Source organism: Myotis daubentonii, chromosome 4, assembly GCF_963259705.1.
Source record: "Myotis daubentonii chromosome 4, mMyoDau2.1, whole genome shotgun sequence".
NCBI classification, from domain to species: domain Eukaryota; kingdom Metazoa; phylum Chordata; class Mammalia; order Chiroptera; family Vespertilionidae; genus Myotis; species Myotis daubentonii.
The window spans coordinates 33,675,900-33,696,816 of record NC_081843.1 but is presented as its reverse complement, the minus strand read 5'-3'; the positions used below and the strand labels follow the sequence as shown (position 1 = coordinate 33,696,816).

General features: G+C 51.6%; 1 protein-coding gene across 1 annotated transcript; it reads left to right on the top strand.

Moving 5' to 3' along the window:
• The first annotated feature begins 14,093 nt into the window (after positions 1-14,093).
• Positions 14,094-16,487, top strand: FZD9 (frizzled class receptor 9). The gene has a single exon (XM_059693485.1). It carries the CDS (start codon positions 14,361-14,363, stop codon positions 16,137-16,139), a length of 1,779 nt encoding a protein of 592 aa, XP_059549468.1. The 5' UTR covers positions 14,094-14,360; the 3' UTR covers positions 16,140-16,487.
• Positions 16,488-20,917: the final 4,430 nt, after the last annotated feature.

Genomic DNA, 20,917 nt, shown 5'->3' with positions numbered 1-20,917 from the left:
AGCAGGCACCAGGTCTGCCTCCCTCACGGTGTGGGAGGTGCTCAGCGAATGGTGTGGGATGAAGGGAGCAGGGCAGGAAGGGAGAGAGGAGGAAGAAGAGACTAGAATTAAAGGGGAGATGATCTGCCTCCAAATGGAGAGGCTCAATACATGAATATAAGGGACTAATTAGGGCGAGGGGGTGTCGGTAAAGCCAGCAAATAGGTTTTCTGAATGTATATGTTAAAAAATTGACAAATTCGTTAGTTTACCTGGTTTTATGTCTGTAGACACGTTTGTGTAAGTAAAATTAGGTATGTATGAAAAGTTTAATTTCATAGAAAAGTTTTCTCTATGTATACAGTAATGTTTTTTCAATATTTTATTGATTTTTTACAGAGAGGAAGGGAGAGGGATAGAGAGTTAGAAACATCGATGAGAGAGAAACATCGATCAGCTGCCTCCTACTGGGGATGTGCCCACAACCAAGGTACATGCCCTTGACCGGAATCGAACCCGGGACCCTCAAATCCACAGGCCAGCGCTCTATCCACTGAGCCAAACCGGTTAGGGCTGTATTACAGTAATTTTACATTTATACTGAGTGGGTCTGGTAGATGTGTCGGCCCGCACGCGTTAAAACTGCTGCAGAAGGTCACGCCACTCATCACTTGCTGATCACTAGCTGAACGTTGTTTACAAGCGGTAACTCTTGGATTTAAATATATAGACTAAGTTATAATATGTAATATTTATTTATGTCAGTGAAATTACTACAGTGTTTTTTCCAACATATGGCCTATTTGTTAAAAATAACACTGAATTAATAACAAAAAAGCCCTGTTAATTTAATTATAAGCAAATCTTGGTTAAAAGCATTTTAAAATGAACAGGGTGTTAATTTTCATACAGACCAGAAATTTTGTCCATTAAATCCAAAGTCCGTTAAATAGAGGTCAGCAAAATCAAGAGTTTACTAGCTTGTAAAGATGTCAGTTCTCCCCAAATTAATCTATAACCTCAATCAATTAATCTCTAAATCCAATAGGATTATTTATGAAACTAGATGACAAAGTTCATCCAGAAGAGAAAACTGGAAAGAAGAGCCACAACCATGATAAAAACAAAGAGCAAAGACGGGCAGCCTGCCCTCCAGGTAGGAAAGCCAACTGCACGTTCACAAGAACTAACGAGCGGCACCTGCCCCTCCACCGCCCTCAGCCAGAGCCCACGGGTGCCGGGCACTGCTCGGAGCAGCTCCTCCCGTCCTGACCACCCGATCCTCAGGCGAATCCCACTTCACCGCTCGGGAAACTGACGCGCTCACGGCCAGCCGGACATGGCCGGGCCCTGTTCTAAGCACTTGGCATCTGACAGCCCCACAGCAACCCTATGCAGGAGGTGCTATTACTAATTCACGCAGCTGTAATGCACGAATACTGCGCAAAACGCTATGACACTGCTGTAAAGAAGGTGGACTGAGCTTTTAAATGGGTCCAAAACTCATCAAGTGAAAACAAGCTATAGAATTACACACATATCATTTAAGAGAAACACAAAAAAAACCACACGTGTATCCGGCGTACATGTGTGTAGAGGGATGTAAGTGCAAATAGAAGTGTCTGAGAGGAAACCAAATGAGGCCCATAGTGCTACCTCGGCAGAAAGGAAGGGACTGGGGACTTGGCTCTTTACTTCAGATACTTCATGTACCTTTTTCTTCTTTTTTTAAAAAAATATTTTTTATTGATTTTTCAGAGAGAGAGGAAGGGAAAAGGATAGAGAGATGGACGCACTGATGAAAGAGAAACATCGATGGGCTGCCCTCTGTGCACCCCCACTGGGGACTGCACCCCAGGCATGTGCCCCGACCGGGAATTGAACCGAGGACCTCTTGGTTCATGGGTTGACGCTCAACCACTGAGCACACTGGCCAGGCCCTTTTCCCTTCTTAAATAGTAAATTGTCACACACAGAAAAGTGCCCAAAACTTATGTGTTCACATTAAAACTTACCAAATGAACACCCGTGTGGCCCTACCCAGTCAAAAATAGGACACTGTGGGCCCTCAGACGCCACCTGCCTGCCCTTCCCAAACCTAACCAATTCCCTGCCCCCACCTGCCTGCCACATCCTACCTAGCAATTTTGATGTTCACCTCTTCGCATTTCTTGAACGTTTATCATAAATGTCAATCTAGTTCCATTTAGCCTCTTTCTAAACTTTATGTAAATGAACAGTCTGTGTTCTGTTAGGCCGGGATTCGTTCACTCAACCTCATGATTTAGAGACTCGCCATGTTGATATACATAACTGTCATTCGCGCATTTTCATTGCGCCATAGATTCTTACTCGGTGTACGCAAACATTTTTATAATGAAACAAGAACAGGATGATGTAGGAAAGGCAAGGTGCCCTAGCTGGTTTGGCCCAGTGGATAGAGCATCGGCCTGTGGACGGAAGGGTCCAGGTTCGATTCTGGTCAAGAGCACATGCCCAGGTTGCAGGCTCAGTCCCATGTGGGGGAGTACAGGAGGCAGCCGATCAATGATTCTCTCTCATCATTGATGTTTCTATCTCTCTTCCCTCTTCCTTCCTCTCTGAAATCAATAAAAATATTTTTTTTCTTTTGTCTAGACCATGCATGCAGAAGAGATGAAATGGTTACTCCATCTCAATTGACAATGGTCTAATGTTATTTTATCCCATGCGTAAAAAATATTTTTTTAAAAATTAAAAAAAAAAAAGAAAGGTCCAGGTGCCAGCAGGTTTGTTGTCTGCTGAGAGCCCATCTCTGGTGCGTAGATGACCATCTGCTCCCTCGTCGTTCATGGTGAAAGGCTAGGAGCTCTCAGCAGCCTTTGGAAAATACAGGCACCAGTCCCATTCCCGAGGGCGCCACTCTCAGGACCAAATCACCCCCCAAAGCCCACTTCCTAATGCCATCAGTTGAGGCTTAGGCTTCAACATAGGAATTTTATTTGGGGGTGGCGGGGGTGCACAAACCCCAAACTGGAAACAACCCAAACAAATATCCATCATCAGGAGAATGAAAAAAGAAACTCTCTGTGCCCGTACCATGGAGCACTACTCAGCAGTGAGAATGACCAAGCGCCGCTACGTGCCAGCAGCAGAGATGAGATACACAAATAACACGCTGAGCAGAAAAAGCCAGCACAAAAGAGCAAATACTGCGGCTCCATTTATACAACAGTTAAGAACAGGTGCAGCTAAGCTGAGATGGGGCAGTGAGAACAGTGGAACATGCTGCTGGAAGGGATACAAACAAGCCTTCTCGGGTGATGGGCAGGCTCTGTGTCTATGGTGGGGGCGGGGGGCGGGGTTACACTGTGACTAGAGTGTTCACTTTGTTAATGATTTATCAAGCTGAACACTCAAGAGTTGTGCATTTTAATGTAAATTATATCTCAATTTTTTTTAACTATATATACATATATTACTTGAATTACAGAACTAACTGTAAATAAGTAAAAGCCTCCCAATTTTATTCATTTGTAAGTAGGCACATGTGTTCGTGTCTGTGAAGGTCTGGAGAGACACACCACCCACCCAACAGAGGCCCCTGACAGAGAGGGGGAAGGTGGGTGCTTAAAGAGGGTGGATTTTCACTTTTATCGCTTAAACCCACGTATAGTCTAGGGTTGGCATAGCGCATATTGATTGTTATTTAAGGTATATATGGTTGTAAGTTATATATATTTATTACTTTTTTTAAAAAGAGTAACTCAAAGCAACGGTGAATACAGTCAGCAGGGGAAAAATTAAAAGATAAAAGATTTAAAAAATATTTTTTAAAATACAGTCAGCAGAGGTTCTGTCCCTGAGCAAAGATGTGGCCCAAGCTCAGGGGGTTTGGGTGTGTCTGGGGCCAGTGAAGGGCATGAGCATTAGAACCGTGGGCTCCATACTAGGTGTACCAGTTAATAATGAGGATTTTTTTTCAATAGATGGAGTTACACATGTCGATATATATGAGATTGGATCTGTATGCTATTTTGTTGTATTGCTCCTTCAGATGACCACTTGTTCCGATCAATGGCGCACACACTTTCTGAGCAGCACTTTAAAACATACGAAGAAGTGGAAAATTGGGTCTCTGAATGGTCTGCCTCAAAACAAGAAAAGTTCTATTGGGACGGTATCCACAAATTACCTGAAAGATGGGGAAAATGTGTAGCTAGCGATGGACATCACTTTGAATAAAGCACTTTTGATGTTTCTCTTGAAATTATCATGTTTCCTTTTATTACAAAATCCGCATTATTACGGTTAATGTAGATTATTAACCAGTTAATAATAAGGGGTTAACTATTAACTGGTTAATAATGCAGATTAATTATTAACTGGTTAATAATTCAAATTTTGTAATCCAAATAAAACACAATAATATCAAGAGAAACATCATAAGTGCTTTATTCAGAGTAATGTCCATCGCTAGCTACACATTTCCCCCATCTTTCAGGTAATTTGTGGATACCGTCCCAATAGAACTTCTCTTGTTTTGAGGCAGACCATTCAGAGACCCAATTTTCCACTTCTTTGTACGTTTTGAAGTGCTGCTCAGAAAGTGTGCCGTGGATCGGAACAAGTGATAATCTGAAGGGGCAAGGTCTGGTGAATACAGCGGGTGGGTTAATACTTCCCAGGCAAGATCTTTTAACGTGTCTTTAACTGGTTTTGAAGTGTGTGATGGTGCGTCATCATGAAGCAAAATTTCTTTGCCGCGTCTTCTAGAACATTCTGGTCATTTCACGATCAAAGCGTGGTTCAAATTGATTATTTGTTGTCGGTAGCGATCAGTATTAATGGTTTCACCTGGTTTTAGAAGCTCATAATACACCACACCTTCCTGATCCCACCAAACACAGGGCATTGTCTTCTTTCCGAAGCGATTTGGCCTTGCAGTCGATGTTGATGGTTGACCTGGATCAACCCATGATTCTGTGCATTTGGGAATCTCAAAATAAATTCACTTTTCATTGCCAGTCACAATTCGATGCAAAAAAGACTTTCTGTGCCGTTGAAGCAACACTTTACTGGTGACTTTTCGGTTTTCCATTTGTCTTTCGTTCAGTTGATGTGGCACCCATTTTCCTTCCTTTAAAATCTTTCCCGTTGCTTGTAAACGATCGGAAATTGTTTGCAGAGCAACATTTAATCTTTCTGCAAGTTGTTTTTGAGTTTGACACGCATCTTCATCCAATAATGCTTGTAATTGTGGGTCTTCAAACTTTTTCGGTTGACCTGGACGTTCTTTGTCTTTCACATCGAAATCATCACTTTTAAAGCCTTTAAACCAGCGTTCACAAGTATCTTGAAGTGGAGCATGTTCACCATAAGCTTCCCGAAGTATTCTGCAACACTTTTCTTCAAAATAAAGTAATGAATTAAAACTTCCCTCAAATGCTCTTTTTTTGGCATGAAATTTGACATTTTTAAGCGTAAAAATATCCATGATGTTACCACCTTCAGCAGATTTTACATATGAAGTTTTGAAGCTTGCTGTCAATACAACAAAATAGCATACATAGCCCTAACTGGTTTGGCTCAGTGGAGAGAGCATCGGCCTGCAGACTAAAGGGTCCCAGGTTTAATTCTGGTCAAGGGCATGTACCTTGGTTGTGGGCACATCCCCAGTAGGGGGTGTGCAGGAGGCAGCTGATCGATGTTTCTCTCTCATCGATGTTTCTAACTCTCTATCCCTCTCCCTTCCTCTCTGTAAAAAAAATCAATAAAAAATATATTTAAAAAAATAACATACATATCAAATCACATATATATCAACATATGTGTAACTCCATCTATTGAAAAAAATATGCATTAGTAACCGGTATACCTAGTAAGTGGGGGTGGTCTCCAGTCAGGGGGGCTGGCGGTGAGCTGGGAGCAAGGCCTTGATTGCCAGACTGGACCGCTTGGGTTTGGCCTTACAGAAGGGGGGAGCCAATGAAGGCTTGGAGCGGAGTAGATGAGGTGCATCAGGAAGATGTGGCCTCTCTTAGAGGGAAACCATTTGGGGTCAGAAGACAGGGGAGGGGGCTGCAGCGAGCTAGGCTAGAGGCGCCCGCAGGCCAGCCCTACCCATCTGGACAGGAAGGAGCGTGGAATCGTGGCTTTTCTCATCTGCAGAGGCTGTGAGAAGGCCTGCTGAGCCTCCTGGGCCGCCTTCCCACCTTCACAGGAGGAACAGGCAGAAAGGAGAAGCGCAGAGCTCCAGGTAGGAGGAGGTGTGTGCGTTTCCCTGCACAACTGTCCCGCAGGAGGAGGTGAAACTGGGCTGGTCAACAGCCAGGCCCGACGTACCCCTGGGGCTCAGTGGGCACCGTGCCAGGGCCCACACATGTCTAGGGCCCCGCCAAAATGCTTTCTTTTAAAAACAGGACAAAAGAACCGTTAGGTCAAAAGTGTTTTTATATATAATGTTAATATATTCATAAAGTGTAATGTAATCATAAAATATAGCTCATATAGTCATAAAATTTAATTTTTCAATATTTTGTTTTAATGGAGGAAGGGGCCAGGGAAGCAAAAGTGTCTAAGGACCAGGGAATTAAACAGGCAGCCCTGATGACAATGGGGGCTTCAGATGAGAGCTTGAGACAAGTTTACCCAGAGTCCTGGAAAGGCTGAAGGACGCGTGTGTGTGTGTGTGTGTGTGTGTGTGTGTGTGTGTGTGTGTGAGAGAGAGAGAGTGAGAGGGAGAGGAGGGGTGTGTGGGGAGGGGTGTCTGGTGTGAAGGGACAGTGCTGAGCCCTCACTGCGGGTCCTCAGCTTCCTGGGAGCGCTGGCACCACCAGGTCCTTTACCTGCTGAGAAGCCGCAGCCCGGAGACACCCGGCTTATCTAAGATGACGGCTGCAGGGCACAGTTTCAGTCCAGGCACGGAATCCAAAAGCGGTGCTCTGCCCACCCCGTGACACTGCCTCCCAGGGCCTGAACGCCTCCGAGGAAGACATGAGGTGTCCCTGTGTGAGTGGGGACCTGCAGAAAGGTAGCTCTGCCCTCCTTCCCTCTCTGCTCTTAAAACAAGACATATTGGGGGAAGAGGGGCTTCTGCCCGTCACCTGGAACAACTCCCCTCCCCCCACCATCCCTAGGAAAGGCCAGGGCTGGCATAAGCCAAGATGGAGGGGCATGCCCCCTGCCCGGCGGAGCTCCTGGGCAGATCTTTGTGGGAAAGAGACGAGGTTTCAGACACGCTGACCAGGCCATGGGAGCAAGTGGGCCTGTCGGGTGCGATGACCTACGGCAGAGAATGAAGCAGGGAGGGCACAGGCCTGGCGTCCGGAGGCCTGGGGTTCAGCTCTATCCCTCAGCCTCAGTCTCCTCATGTAAAGTGGGGGCAATCCAAGTCGTGGGTGTGAAAGGGCCTCACAGGACACACAGACCCCAGGAGGTGGTCTGTGCTGGGGAGACCTGGGACCCTCCCTGGGTGTGGTGGGCCCGGGGGCGATGCTCACACCTTCTCTCCGCTGGCTGAGGGAGGACTAGTCGGGGAGGCTAAAGTCATGCCTCCTCCCATCTGACAGGCTTTGCAGGCTCTGCCCTCTCCCCCTGAGGCCAGGGTGGCCTAGATGCAGGCTCCTAGTTGCTGCAGCGGCGGGATGGGCGGGGCAGGAGAATGGCCCAGAACACACTAGGGACCATCCACCTGGAGCCTCCTCAGGTGTGTGTTGGGGCGTGGGGTGGCAGGGCGGGGTTGAGGGGATGAGAACCAGCTTGCCCGGAAGGTAAGTGACTTTCCCAGAGAAAAGCCACGGAGGGAGCCCCACGGAGAGCCAGCAGCCTCAGGGCGGGTGGGGGTCCCAGGTCTTGGAGGTGAGGCAGCTCTCCAGGCTGCCGTCTTAGGGGGCAACGTGCGGCCCTCTCTGGCTGGGCAGGGTGGTGGGAGGGCAGCGGGGCCCACGCTGGGGACTCTTTCCTCCTTGCTCGGCAGCTGAGGTTGTTTTTTCCCTCGGCCACTGCCGAATTTCCCTTCGAGTTGGATAAATAAGCAGCAGGTCCAACGTCAACGAAACAGGAGCTGGAGCTGCTGCACAAAAGCGGCTTTCAGCAGTGGCAGGCGCCTCTGGGCGTCCTGGCCACAGGGTGGCCACAGCGGCCCTGGCAGGACTGGGGCTGGACACAGATGGGGGCTCTCTGGAGGTGGGGTACCCTTTGCCCCCGCATACGCCGTCACCTGGTCCCTTCCCTGAAGCCCCCCCCAGAGCCAGCCGCTGCTCTGAAAGGGCCTGCTTCCTGCTGTTCGCTCCGCCCTCCTCCCTCTCTGCTCTTAAAGCACCTCCTTCTCCAGGACTCACAAACTTGTCACTTCTACTGGTCCCGGCCGACCCCCAAAAGAGACCAGTAAAACACTCGCTCTCTCAAAACCTCCCCATGGCTCCCCATTGGCCGAGGGTAACCCTGGCTCCCTGCCTCACTAGGGCCCTGGCAGGCTGCTTCCATTTTCTCTCTGATGCTTTCAGTGCTGCTCCCTCTGTCTCGAACACTCTGCCCTCGTTTATCTGGCTCCCAGTTGGGTTTAAGAATCTGCTCATGTGTCACCTTCTGCGAACCCAGCCCCAGGTTCCCTCTCTAATCACGGATGTCAGCTGACACCAGAGTTGTCACTCTTCTATCTGTGACTCCAGCGACCAGGAGCAGCCAGAGGACAGGTGCCCTGTCTTGTTCATCTTGTGTCCCCAGCACCCACCTCAGTCTGGGCTATGTGCTGTGTAGGGTGCAAGGTAGGTGCTCAATTAATGTTTGCTACCCACAATTCCCATAAAATCACATGGACATTCCATTTACATAAACTAAATGCAAACTAATCTACAGTGGTCATCTGAGAGGGGGAGGAAGAGTACAAGAAAACTTTTGGGGGGTAAAGAATATATTATTTATTTATTTATTTATTTATTTATTTATTTATTTATTTATTTATTTATTTATTTTAATCCTGGTGCTATGACTTGCCTTTAAGCATGTTGCTTCAACTCTCTCTTTTTTTATCTTTATTATTGAAAGTATTACAGATGTCCGCCATTATCTCCCATTGCCCTCGTACTTCAACGCTCTTTAAGCCTGTTCCCTCATCTAAAAATTAGGATAAATCATAATCACCTCATAGGGTATCTTAAGGATTAAATGAGATGTAAATTAATACTCAATAAATGGTAGTTATTTTTAAGCTCACTTCACCCTACATTGACCAGTTATTATATATACACCAGTTATTAACTTTTTAATGTACTACTTCCCAGTAAGATAATTGCATTTTAACTGGAAGGTATTATCTGGGTCAATTGTGGTAATAATTTCACAAGTATATCCATATGGTAAAACTCATCACATTGTATACTTTAAATATGTGCACATTTATTTTACATCAATAATGTACCTCAATGATGCTATAAAAAATTCACAGACCCATCGACCCAGCAAAATTTACACACCCATCGACGCAGCAAAATTCACACACCCATCGACACAGGCTCTGTACTCCGGAAATAAAAGCGCAGGCCCATTCAGGGGCCGGCAAATGTCTCCCGTAAAGGACCAAATAGCAAACATGTTCAGCTTTAGGGGCCGTTTGTCTCTATGAAAATTGCTCAATTCTGCCATTGTAGCTCAAAAGGAACCACAGATTCTAAACCAGTGAGCATGGCTGTTTCAATAAAACTTTATTTAATCCAGTGAGCTGGATTTGGCTTATGGACCACAGTTTGCAGAACCCAGTTACAGATACACATACTCCAGTATCTGCATGGCCGATCTATATCAGAACAAGCCACGTAAATGTCTATCCAAGGGGATTAGCTAAATAATTTATAATAAATCCTCACTGTGAAGATCAGAGTGACTATTTTTAAAAAATGGTTGGGCCCTGTGTGTGTTGAAACAGAAAGACATTTATGATAGTAATTTAAAAATACTTTTATTATGAAAAACTTTAAATGTACAGAAAAGTTTAACAAAATTTATAGTGAGCACCTGAATGTCCACCACCTAGAGTCTACCATTAACATTTTACTTATTTTTTACCATATATTCATCCATTGATTTATGATAGATTATTAGGTGAAAAAAATGAGGCATGACATGTACTATATTAATTCCATTTTAGCACAAGTGTTTGTAAAGTCGAGACGAAAGTATCAAAAGAGACACCTGAACTTTTTTTTAAATCCTCACCCAAAGATATGTTCATTGATTTTAGAGGAGAGACATCGATGTGAGAAAGAGACATCGATTGGTTGCCTCTCGGAGGCACCCTGACCTGGGGTCAAACCTGCAACCTGTTAACGTACAGGTCAACGCTCCAACCACTGGGCCCCCAGCCCGGATGAGATGTCTGAACTCTATATTGATGAGCTGAGTGCTGGGATTGTATGTACGAAGAGGAAGAAATGATTGTGTTATTTCTCTGCTCATCTCTAATGTTGAATTAGTTGTGAAAAGTGTAAAGCCCTAGGAAGAAATTTTTAAAACACTTCTTTAGTAAAAACGAAACGTCTAGTCCAGCCCTTGACATCTCCTTAAAGGGAAACTGATTGAGAACCAGGGCTCCAGTTCAGGGAGGTGGGCTCATTCCCTGAGGCCCACCTGAGGGTCTTACCCAGCCCTGCCAGGGCACGGGCAGGCACACAGGAATAACCAGGCCCCTGCATGTCCGTGGGTGCACACACACACTTAGTTCACCCTTCATGCCCCATACACAGCACACACACAGCCAAAGCTCACCTCTGCCTGCCCAGGCTGCAGTGACTCTCCACACCCCGCCCCTGCCCAGGAGCAGGTGTGTCCACGTACCTGCTGGGTCCTCCATCACCAATAGTGCCTCCTGAGGGGTGTTCAGGACACCTGGAAGAGATAGAGGACCGGTCCTCTTCTAGTTCCTGTTTATTCACAGACACCTCTGTCCCCAAGAGTCCAATCGACTTCCCTTTCCTAATCTCAGGCCCCACTTGTAGTCAGCCTCTTCCAGAAGGATCTATGGCCCCCTCCTCATTACATTCTTTTCATGCATTTATGAGAGCTCCTTCCAAGCCACGTGACAAGCTACCCAGGCGCTCCCAGGCCTGTGGGGAGACAGGCACAGGTGTGGTGGGTGCAGGGCACAGAGGCGGGCGCCAGGTGGGGGTTGTCCTGTAAACGGCAAGATCAGAGCTGAGTTTGGGAAGGAAGGACCAGCGTCTGCCCAGTGGAGGGGAGTGGTGGCTACAGTCAGGGAGGATGTGGAAGGAAGGGCCTCAGGATGGGGAGTTCGGGGAGACTGGAGTGGCGGGAGGGGGACAGAGGTCAGGAAGGTGTCCCTTCCCACTTATGCAGGGCAACTTGGCGCACAGCCAAGGGCCCCAGGAAGGGAGGTGTCTCCCCCAGGAAGGGACTCCATTCCCACTGCGCCTGCCCCTCTGCCCGCCGCCCAGTAGGGCAGAAACGGGGTGGGCGTTGATGGTAATCTCCCTCTTCCCGGTCCCTCCGGTCCTCCTCATAGTCTCCCTTTCAGTGAGCGCCTGGGGTATTGTTCCACCTTTGTAAAGAGGGGGATCGAGTGACAAAGCCGGGTGGGTGGGCAGGCGGCCCAAGAGGCCTCTTCTCTCCCAGGCAGCATCTGTATGGGGGAGGGGCTGTTCCATAACCCCTCCCCACCTCTGGCTTCCCAAGAGCAGCTGTTACCATGGTGACAGGCCTGGCATCCCCTGGCTCCTGGGGCACCCTCCCCATTACACTGCCAGAGGAAGGGCCCCTGATTCTTCTACACCCTCGAGGGGTGGGGGGGAAGGGGACTGGGAGTGTTGGGGCATAAGAAACCTGGTTCCCAAGCCAGTCCTAACAATGGGAAGCCTCCACCAGTCTGAGCTTCCCACTCTGGCTGCCAGCTCTGGAGCCCCCTCCTCCCACCAACACCATAATGTAGGGGCTCAGGAGGCAGGGCCATGCTCCACTGTCATCCATGCAACTGTACCTCCTCAGGGCAAGATACAGAGAAAAATAAAATGTCCCCTTGGCCTTGGGCAGCTGCTAGAACTGAAGCAGAGGGGGATGGATGGCGTATGTGAGTGCACGAGTGGGCGGACCGTGGGCGGGCAAGGATCCGGGCCCACAGAGCAGAGCCTCCACTCCATCCAGGACAGAGGCTGCCCTTAGGAGGTGATGCTGGGCGGCCAGAGCAGCAGGGAAGGGCCTCTGAGGGGGGCGGGGGGGTGGGGTTGGAGGCAAGACCGAGGTTGCATGTTGTTTCCCGGGAGGAGTTGGAATGGGGGGAGGAGGGGGATTGGCAGGAAATGAAGAGGCAACTGGGGAAGTTATGTCTTGAAGGGTTTCTGCCGCCGTCTCATCTCCATGAGCAAGAGCTGTCACCCTGTGTCTGGGGAAACGGCCACTGGCATTTTGGCAGTGAACCCCTTTCTCCTTGACCAGGTGATCAAAGTCACAGCCTTTCCCCAAAGGTCCCTCCCTCCTGCGCTCCTCCTGGGAAGTTCAGTATCTTCCAGCAGCACCTCGCGGGGCTCAGGGGAGCCGAGCATACACTATGCACGGGGCACAGGGCTGGCTGCACCTCCTTGGGCACCCAGTTTGGAGCCCACATATACTATGCAGGGGGCACAGGGCTGGCTGCACCTCCTTGGGCGCCCAGTTTGGAGCCCACATATACTATGCAGGGGGCACAGGGCTGGCTGCACCTCCTTGGGTGCCCAGTTTCCCGTGCCCGTGAAGAACAAGAGGCTGGGTGCACGCCTGCAACAGGGCATCTTTCCTTCCTTCCCCCTCCCTCATTCTAGCTCAGCTCGTAGAGGGGTGAGCACTGATTACAGCATTGCCCCAACTCCTTCTGAGCCCCCACCACATGCCCGGCTCTACAGAAGGGTGAGCTGGGCCAGCTGGGCAGGAGCCCTTCCTCTGGTGGGGACAGGCAGCCTCATGCAGTGGAAGAGCCTGAATGCCAACCCTGACCCTTGTGAGTTCTATAATCTAGGGCAAATAGCTTAAGTTTTCTGAGCCTCAATTTCTCATCTGTACAATGGGCTCAGAGTTCCTTGTAGGACTATGAGAGTTTAAAATGCCTGGGGTGGGGCTGCTTGGCTTTCCATAGTCCTCAGTCAGTGTCCTAGCCCTCCTGCGGGTCACTCCCGTAGCCATTCATCCTCTAAGCAACCCTGAGCAGCTGCTAGGGGGACTGAACTTGTGCTGAGCACACATGTTGAATCTGAGTCTGAGTCTTCCAGATACTCCTCGGGGGTGAGGGCAGATGGGAGGTGGGCAAAGGAGTGGGGACAGCAGTCTCAACATGAGGCCCAAACCAGAGCAGGGCCCCGTGGGTGGTGTGCTGGATGCCCTTGGGCCATGGAGCTACCCAGGGCCCATGGAGGGTACCTGGCTGAGCAGAAGTGGGAGGACTGAGGTGCTCTGGGGTCCTCCGGAGCCCCCACAATCCAGCCCCTCAGAAACACCTTCCCAACCTGGGGGTGTACAAGTGGGTGGGATGGGCAGTAAGGGGCCTCAGTCTCAGACCTCATTCACTTCTTTTTTTTTTTTTTTAATATATTTTATTGATTTCTTACAGAGAGGAAGGGAGAGAGATAGAGAGTCAGAAACATCGGTGAGAGAGAGACATTGATCAGCTGCCTCCTGCAGACCTCCCACTGGGGATATGCCCACAACCAAGGTACATGCCCTTGACCAGAATCGAACCTGGGACCCCTCAGTCCGCAGGCCTACGCTCTATCCACTGAGCCAAACCGGTCAGGGCCTCATTCACTTCTTGTCATCTGTCACCGACAGACCGACAATATCCCTAGGGGTTCACAGTTACTGCGTTGTGTCCTGCCTTGGTGGTTCCATCTGTACCCCAGGAAGGACAGTTCTCCCCATCCCCACGGTTTGAGTGAGGCCCGCGGAAGCAGGGGGCGTAATCATCCAATGTCATCCTGATCGTGTAGGGAAAGGAAATAACCGGCTGTGAGCGCGCAGACCATGCGGTGCTTCAACTCGCCCCATAGGGCCGCCCAGCCCCGGGGTGGCTGCGGGACGCGGCGCCTTTAAAGCCCAGGCGGGGGCGTACCCGGCGCGGGAAGGACCCGCCTCTGGGCTTGTCCGCCCGGCGCCCCACCCCGAGGCTTGTAGCCGCGGCCGAGGGAGGCGGCGCCGGCTCAGGCTCCGCGGCCGCTGGAGTGGCAGCGGCGGTGGAGACTCGGCGCCTCTCTCCCTCGGGTGGCTTTCCTGCGCGCTGCCCAGCGCGCCCAGCCGCGCCCGGACACACGCGGGCGGCTCGGCGATGGCCCGCGCCCCGGGACCAGGCGGGCGGGCATGGGGGCGCCGGATGGCGCGGCCCGAGTGAGCCGGGGCCGACCTCCCGCCTTCGGCCGGGGCAGCCCGGGATGGCCGTGCCGCCGCTCCGCCGGGCGCTGCTGCTGTGGCAGCTGCTGGCGGCGGGTGGCGCGGCACTGGAGATCGGCCGCTTCGACCCGGAGCGTGGGCGCGGGCCGCCGCCGTGTCAAGCGGTGGAGATCCCCATGTGCCACGGCATCGGCTACAACCTGACCCGTCTGCCCAACCTGCTGGGCCACACGTCGCAGGGCGAAGCCGCCGCCGAGCTGGCCGAGTTCGCGCCGCTCGTGCAGTACGGCTGCCACAGCCACCTGCGCTTCTTCCTGTGCTCGCTCTACGCGCCCATGTGCACCGACCAGGTCTCGACGCCCATCCCTGCCTGCCGGCCCATGTGCGAGCAGGCGCGGCTGCGCTGCGCGCCCATCATGGAGCAGTTCAACTTCGGCTGGCCGGACTCGCTGGACTGCGCCAGGCTGCCCACGCGCAACGACCCCCACGCGCTCTGCATGGAGGCGCCCGAGAACGCCACGGCCGGCCCCGCCGAACCCCACAAGGGGCTGGGCATGCTGCCCGTGGCGCCGCGGCCCGCGCGGCCCCCCGGAGAGGCAGCCCCGGGCCTGGGCGGCGGCGGCGGCACCTGCGAGAACCCCGAGAAGTTCCAGTACATCGAGAAGAGCCGCTCCTGCGCGCCGCGCTGCGCGCCGGGGGTCGAGGTGTTTTGGTCGCGGCGCGACAAGGACTTCGCGCTCGTCTGGATGGCCGTGTGGTCGGCACTGTGCTTCTTCTCCACGGCCTTCACCGTCCTCACCTTCCTGCTGGAGCCTCACCGCTTCCAGTACCCCGAGCGCCCCATCATCTTCCTCTCCATGTGCTACAACGTCTATTCGCTGGCCTTCCTCATCCGCGCGGTGGCCGGCGCCCAGAGCGTGGCCTGCGACCAGGAGGCGGGCGCGCTCTATGTGATCCAGGAGGGCCTGGAGAACACGGGCTGCACCCTCGTCTTCTTGCTGCTCTACTACTTCGGCATGGCCAGCTCCCTGTGGTGGGTCGTGCTGACGCTCACCTGGTTCCTGGCAGCCGGCAAGAAATGGGGCCACGAGGCGATCGAGGCCCACGGCAGCTACTTCCACTTGGCGGCCTGGGGCCTGCCGGCCCTGAAGACCATCGTGATCCTGACGCTGCGCAAGGTAGCCGGGGACGAGCTGACCGGGCTCTGCTACGTGGCCAGCATGGACGCGGCCGCGCTCACAGGCTTCGTGCTGGTGCCCCTCTCCTGCTACTTGGTGCTGGGCACCAGCTTCCTCCTGACTGGCTTCGTGGCCCTCTTCCACATCCGCAAGATCATGAAGACGGGCGGCACCAACACAGAGAAGCTGGAGAAGCTGATGGTCAAGATAGGGGTCTTCTCCATCCTGTACACGGTGCCTGCCACCTGCGTCATTGTGTGCTACGTCTATGAGCGCCTCAACATGGACTTCTGGCGCCTTCGGGCAACAGAGCAGCTGTGTTCCCCAGCCAGTGTGCCTGGTGGCCGGAGGGACTGCTCGCTTCAAGGGGGCTCAGTGCCCACTGTGGCTGTTTTTATGCTAAAAATCTTCATGTCACTGGTGGTGGGCATAACCAGCGGTGTCTGGGTCTGGAGCTCCAAGACGTTCCAGACCTGGCAGAGCCTTTGTCACCGCAAGATGGCAGCTGGCCGGGCACGGGCAAAGGCCTGCCGGGCCCCAGGAGGCTATGGCCGTGGCACCCACTGCCACTATAAAGCTCCCACCGTGGTCTTGCACATGACTAAGACGGACCCCTCTCTGGAGAACCCCACGCACCTCTAGGTACACAGGCCTACTCAGGGCGGCTGTTGCCCCCTCCTCTACCCCCCCTCTGGAGGAGACAGCTGACTAGCAGCTGCCCAGCTGTCAAGGTCAGGCAAGTGAGGGCAAGGGGGCTGAGGACCAGGGCAGGGAGACTCTCCCTCAACCCTCACATGTGAGGACCCAGTGAGGCTCACTCCCCTGTGGCCTAAAGCAGGGGGTGGGCCTGGCTAAGTCCCCACAGCGTCCCAAGGGAGCATGTGGAGAAGGGGCAGAAGGGGGCATGGTCCAGCAGGGAGTTTATTTAATGATGTAATTTATTGTTGAGTTTCTCTGGAAGCTGTGACTGGAATAAACCCCCATGTGGCACCCCTGAGTCCTCTCTGGGCTGGGAAGGTGGGAGGGTGGGGGGCTCTGCAGGAATCTCCTTTGTGAGCAGAGCTGGGGTGGGTCCCTGCCCCTGTTCTCTGGCTCCCCACCAATCAGGAGAATGTCCCCCATGGAACAGCTGTGTTTTGCAAGTCTCAGAGTCTGTGTGTGTGGTGTGTGTGTGTGTGTGTGTGTGTGTGTGTGTGTGTGTGTGTGTGTGTGTGTTTCCCTTTTGCCTGTCTTTGCTCCTTTTGGCAACCTGCTTGCCTATTTCTGAGGCCTGGGTTCCTGCTTCCCAAAGTGAGGCTGGGATGCCTGCCTGCTGGGATACTCAGGGAATCCCCCGGGATGACATCCTCATCTTTGGCCCTGGAGAATCTAGCCTATTTGGGGGTTGTGTTTAGTAAGTCTTCCTTTTTGCAGACTGCTTTCCTCATTTGTGTAGAAAATGAGGGCATCGGCCTATCTCAAAGGTTCTCAGAGCTTCAGGCCCTGCTCCTGCTGCCTCCTGTAGCCCAGCCTGCTGTCTTCCCTGGGGTCTGAGGCTGGTGTCTGGCCATCCTTATTGCCTTTGAAGATTGTCAGTGCACCCACTTCACTAGTTGGGGCCCTGGGGCTCTCTCTGGGTGGAGTAGAGATGGGACTAGACTGGTATATGGGCCTCTTGGTAGCAGACATGGACACAGAGATGGGAGCCCGGGTATAGTGGGAATTGGGCCTTCAGCTCCTAAGAAGCTGTGGAAAGATTTGAGGTATGGGAGCAGCAATAAGAAACTGGGCAGGTACAAGGCAGTATGCATGGATGCCAGGGGCTAGGAAAAGGTCCATGGGACCCCCATCAGCTTGGGATTAGACTACAGGGCCCCATCATGGCCTCAGCTGTGGCCACTGTGACCTCACCTTGAGCGATGTGAGGGTCTTGGTTACTGTCCCTGGGTGTATGGCACAGTGGCATTCATTGTCACTGCCAGGAGGCCCCGAGGACCTAGTTCCGCTGCCGGCCTCACTTTGGAGCCAAGGGGAGGCCCAAGGTCAGTAGCTTCATTTCAGTGGTAGGGGTCAGCCCCCCAACCCAGAGCCTCTCAGGACAGAGTTCTTGCCCTGCACCGACCACCCATCTCACAGGACAAGAGAGAAACCAGATGAAAACCAACGACAGCTCCATCAGAAGTTGAGATGGGGTTAGGGCTGTCCCTCATCACATGTAACAGTACTGACCTCTGGGGGAATTTTGCAACCCTTCTGCCTTTTTGCTTCTGTGTCTCTTACATGTGGAATGCCTTCCCCATCTTAACCCTTCCCTTCTCACAGAGCACACAGTAGGTCCCTGTGCCTTCTTTGATCAATGAAGCCAAATGACCGTAACACCTTGTAACTCTCCCTGTGAGGGTCCTTGAGTGAGACAGGATGAGCTTATTGAAAGTGACAGGGGCCCAAGTTCAGAGTGGGAGGGGCAGTGGCTGCACCAAGCTGGGCTTATGGGCCAGGTCTGCAGGGAGTGGGTGGAACTGAAGCTGCTGAAGGGCCGGCACTGGACGGGCAACTGGAGCAAAAGGATTCCGGAGATGGTAAGAAAAAGGCAAATGTGAAGGGTGGAGGGAAGGATTAGCATTAAAATGGCACCAGTTCACCCTATTCCTTGCCAGTCACTGGACGAGGGAGGGGGGTCCTTGGCTATGTTTCACTCAGCAGAAACCAGACTGGCTTCCAGAACCACTAGGAAGCGGGTGGGGACTGAGGGGGAGGAGTAGTCAGGACCAGCCCAAGGGGGCTCTGTCGGCTTTGAGCCTGAGATGGTTCACATGGGCCAGTACTTGGGAGGGAGGGAGAATGGACCTTGCCAGCCACGGCTTCTCAGCACTGGGAGACACTATAGAAATGTCCGAGACCCTAGAGGGGAAGAAGGAAACAGTTATTAAAGACCTCTTATAGAAGTCCTCAATTTGGTCCCCCTCTCCCCACTTTACAGATAGGGGAAAGTGGAGGGCTTGGCTGGCTCCTCACAGCCAGGTAGGTGGTCTGCAGGCTCCAGAACGTTTGTGACTTCTTCCACCACCACCACCACGTCCCAGGGGAACAGCAGATGTTGTAACCTGGGGCTGTTTTGTCCAGAGAAGCCCCTCCCAAAGCAGGTCTCTCCACACCCCAAGACAAGTAATTCCAGAGCCCCCAAATGCCTCAGAAATCAACACCTGCTAGACTGTTCATTGTGTGCCTCCAGCCCCTCCCCGCAGAGGCCCTGGTGGCCCAGCAAGGGGGTCTTCAGAGCACCACAGCACGTCAGTCTGAACTTGTGGCTGGGAGAGCCTGAGTTAAGGGCACTTCTTAGGTCAGTTCACAGGAGTCAGCAAGGAGGTCAGATTGACCTGCCTCGGTGGTCAGTAGCTGCTATCCGTTCTACCCTGAAAGGGAAAGTCCCAGCATTCCAGAGCAGTCCTGGGTGTAAAAAAGGCCTCAAGGCTCTGGGCAAGCATGGAAGCTGTTAACAGGATGGCAAACCTCTTTCTGCCTCCCCTGAGTTTTCTCACCCCTGCCAAGGAGACCCTGGCTCCCTGCCCAAGTGGTGGCTTTGGAATCCAGACCCCACCTCACTGCTACCCCTGGCTGTACCTCCTCCCCAGAGACAGGGTTTGAGGAAAAAGAAGTCAGGATGAGGGAGAGGCCTTAGTTGGTTCTCGAAGTAATGACTCATGCCCATCTTCAAGAATAAAAGTTCTCGCCCTGGCTGGTATGGCTCAGTGTTGGAGCTTTGGCTGGTGCACCGAAGGGTCCAGGATTTAATTCTGGGTCAAGAGCATGTACTTGGATTCCCGGTTCCCTCCCTGACCTGGGGCAGAGCACATGTAGGAAGCAACCAGTGATGTGTCTCTCACATTGATGCTTCTCTTTCCCCTCCCTTCCACTCTCTGAAAAGCAATGGGAAAATATCATGTGAGAATTAACAACAAGGGTAAGTTTTTGTCCCCATTTATAATACTCAACCAAAATTAGGTGGCTCCCCCAAGGTCTCACCCCTGGGGAAGAAGTAGGGAGAAAGGGTGCTTCTCAAGGTTGGGCAGGACCAGGATACAGACCCATGGTCCCAACAGCACTAGCCTAGTGTGGCCTAAGGAACCTGAGGGACAGAACTGCATACACATGAGGTGGGAGTCCAACTGTGTGTAGAAAATGCTCACAGGTAACACAGCCTCCTTCCAGAGCCTGAGGGCTGATCAAACCAATCTGACCTTGGGGCAAACTGCTTCCTCCCCTGCAGGACGGAAAATCCATAAGTGCTCAGTGCAGGCCTGGCTCAAAGCCCGCATTCACCAAGGCCACACAATCAGTCAATGGCAGAACCCACACCCAGGGCTTGGGTTCAGGTGGTCAGGAATTGGTAGTTTCTTTTCTCAATAAATGGGAGCATGCAGTGGCTCTACAAAACCTTTGAAGTCCATAGGTAAGCTGCCACCCAGCGGTGACTACCTAAATCAACCACTTGGACTTTATAAAACTTCCAGCATAAAATAAGTACAGAGAAAACAAGATTGGCTACATGGTAGAATTGTTGAAGCTGAGTACATGAGAATCCATTATATATTTACTCTTTTTGTGTTTGAAATTTTCCTTGGGTGTTTTTTTTTTTTTTTAATCCTCATCCAAGGATATTTTTTCCATTGTTTTCCAGAGTGGGAGGGAGAAATATCAATGTGAAAGAGACACATCAACTGGTTGCCTCCTACACATGCCCCAACTGAGGTGGGGAGTGAGCCCACAACCCAAGTATGTGCCCTTGACCAGGAATCAAACCCAAGACCCTTCCGTGCACAGGCTGATGCTCTAACCACTTAGCACACTGACCAGGACTCCCAGAAAGTTTTTAAAATGGCAGGAGTTTCCCCAAAATTAACTAAAAATCTACATAAATTTCTATAGTGAAGACTTAAAAAAAATAATTTCCTCTAATTCTTAGAAATTTCAAATAAAATGTTGGGGGGTTTCGGACAGAGACAAGGCCAGGGAAAATGAAGGTCTTACTTTGTACCAGGGACATCAGAAATGTCTCCTGGAAGCAAGGAAATGAGAAGCTGGCTCTAACCTGTGGTTAAAAAGGCTAAGTCAGCCCGGCCGGTGTGGCTCAGTGGTTGAGGGTCGACCCATGAACCAGGAGTTGATTCCCGGTCAGGGCACATGCCTGGGTTGCAGGCTCGATCCCCAGTATGGGGCGTGCAGGAGGCAGCCAATCAATGATTCTCATCATTGATGTTTCCATTCCTCTCTCCCTCTCCCAAATAAATAAAAACATAAAAAAAAAAAAAAAGACTAAGTCAAAGAAAGGTCCTCTCAATGCCGAGGAATAACTGGTTCCAAGACTCAGTAGGAAAACTGAGGACTCAGACTATATACTCTCCACTAGCACCCCAAGGAGCACAAAGAAAGAGTCACCAGCA

What these genes read in the sequence shown, in the direction of transcription:
- FZD9 (XM_059693485.1), top strand. Translation starts at nt 14,361, where the DNA reads ATGGCCGTGCCGCCGCTCCGCCGGGCGCTGCTGCTGTGGCAGCTGCTG.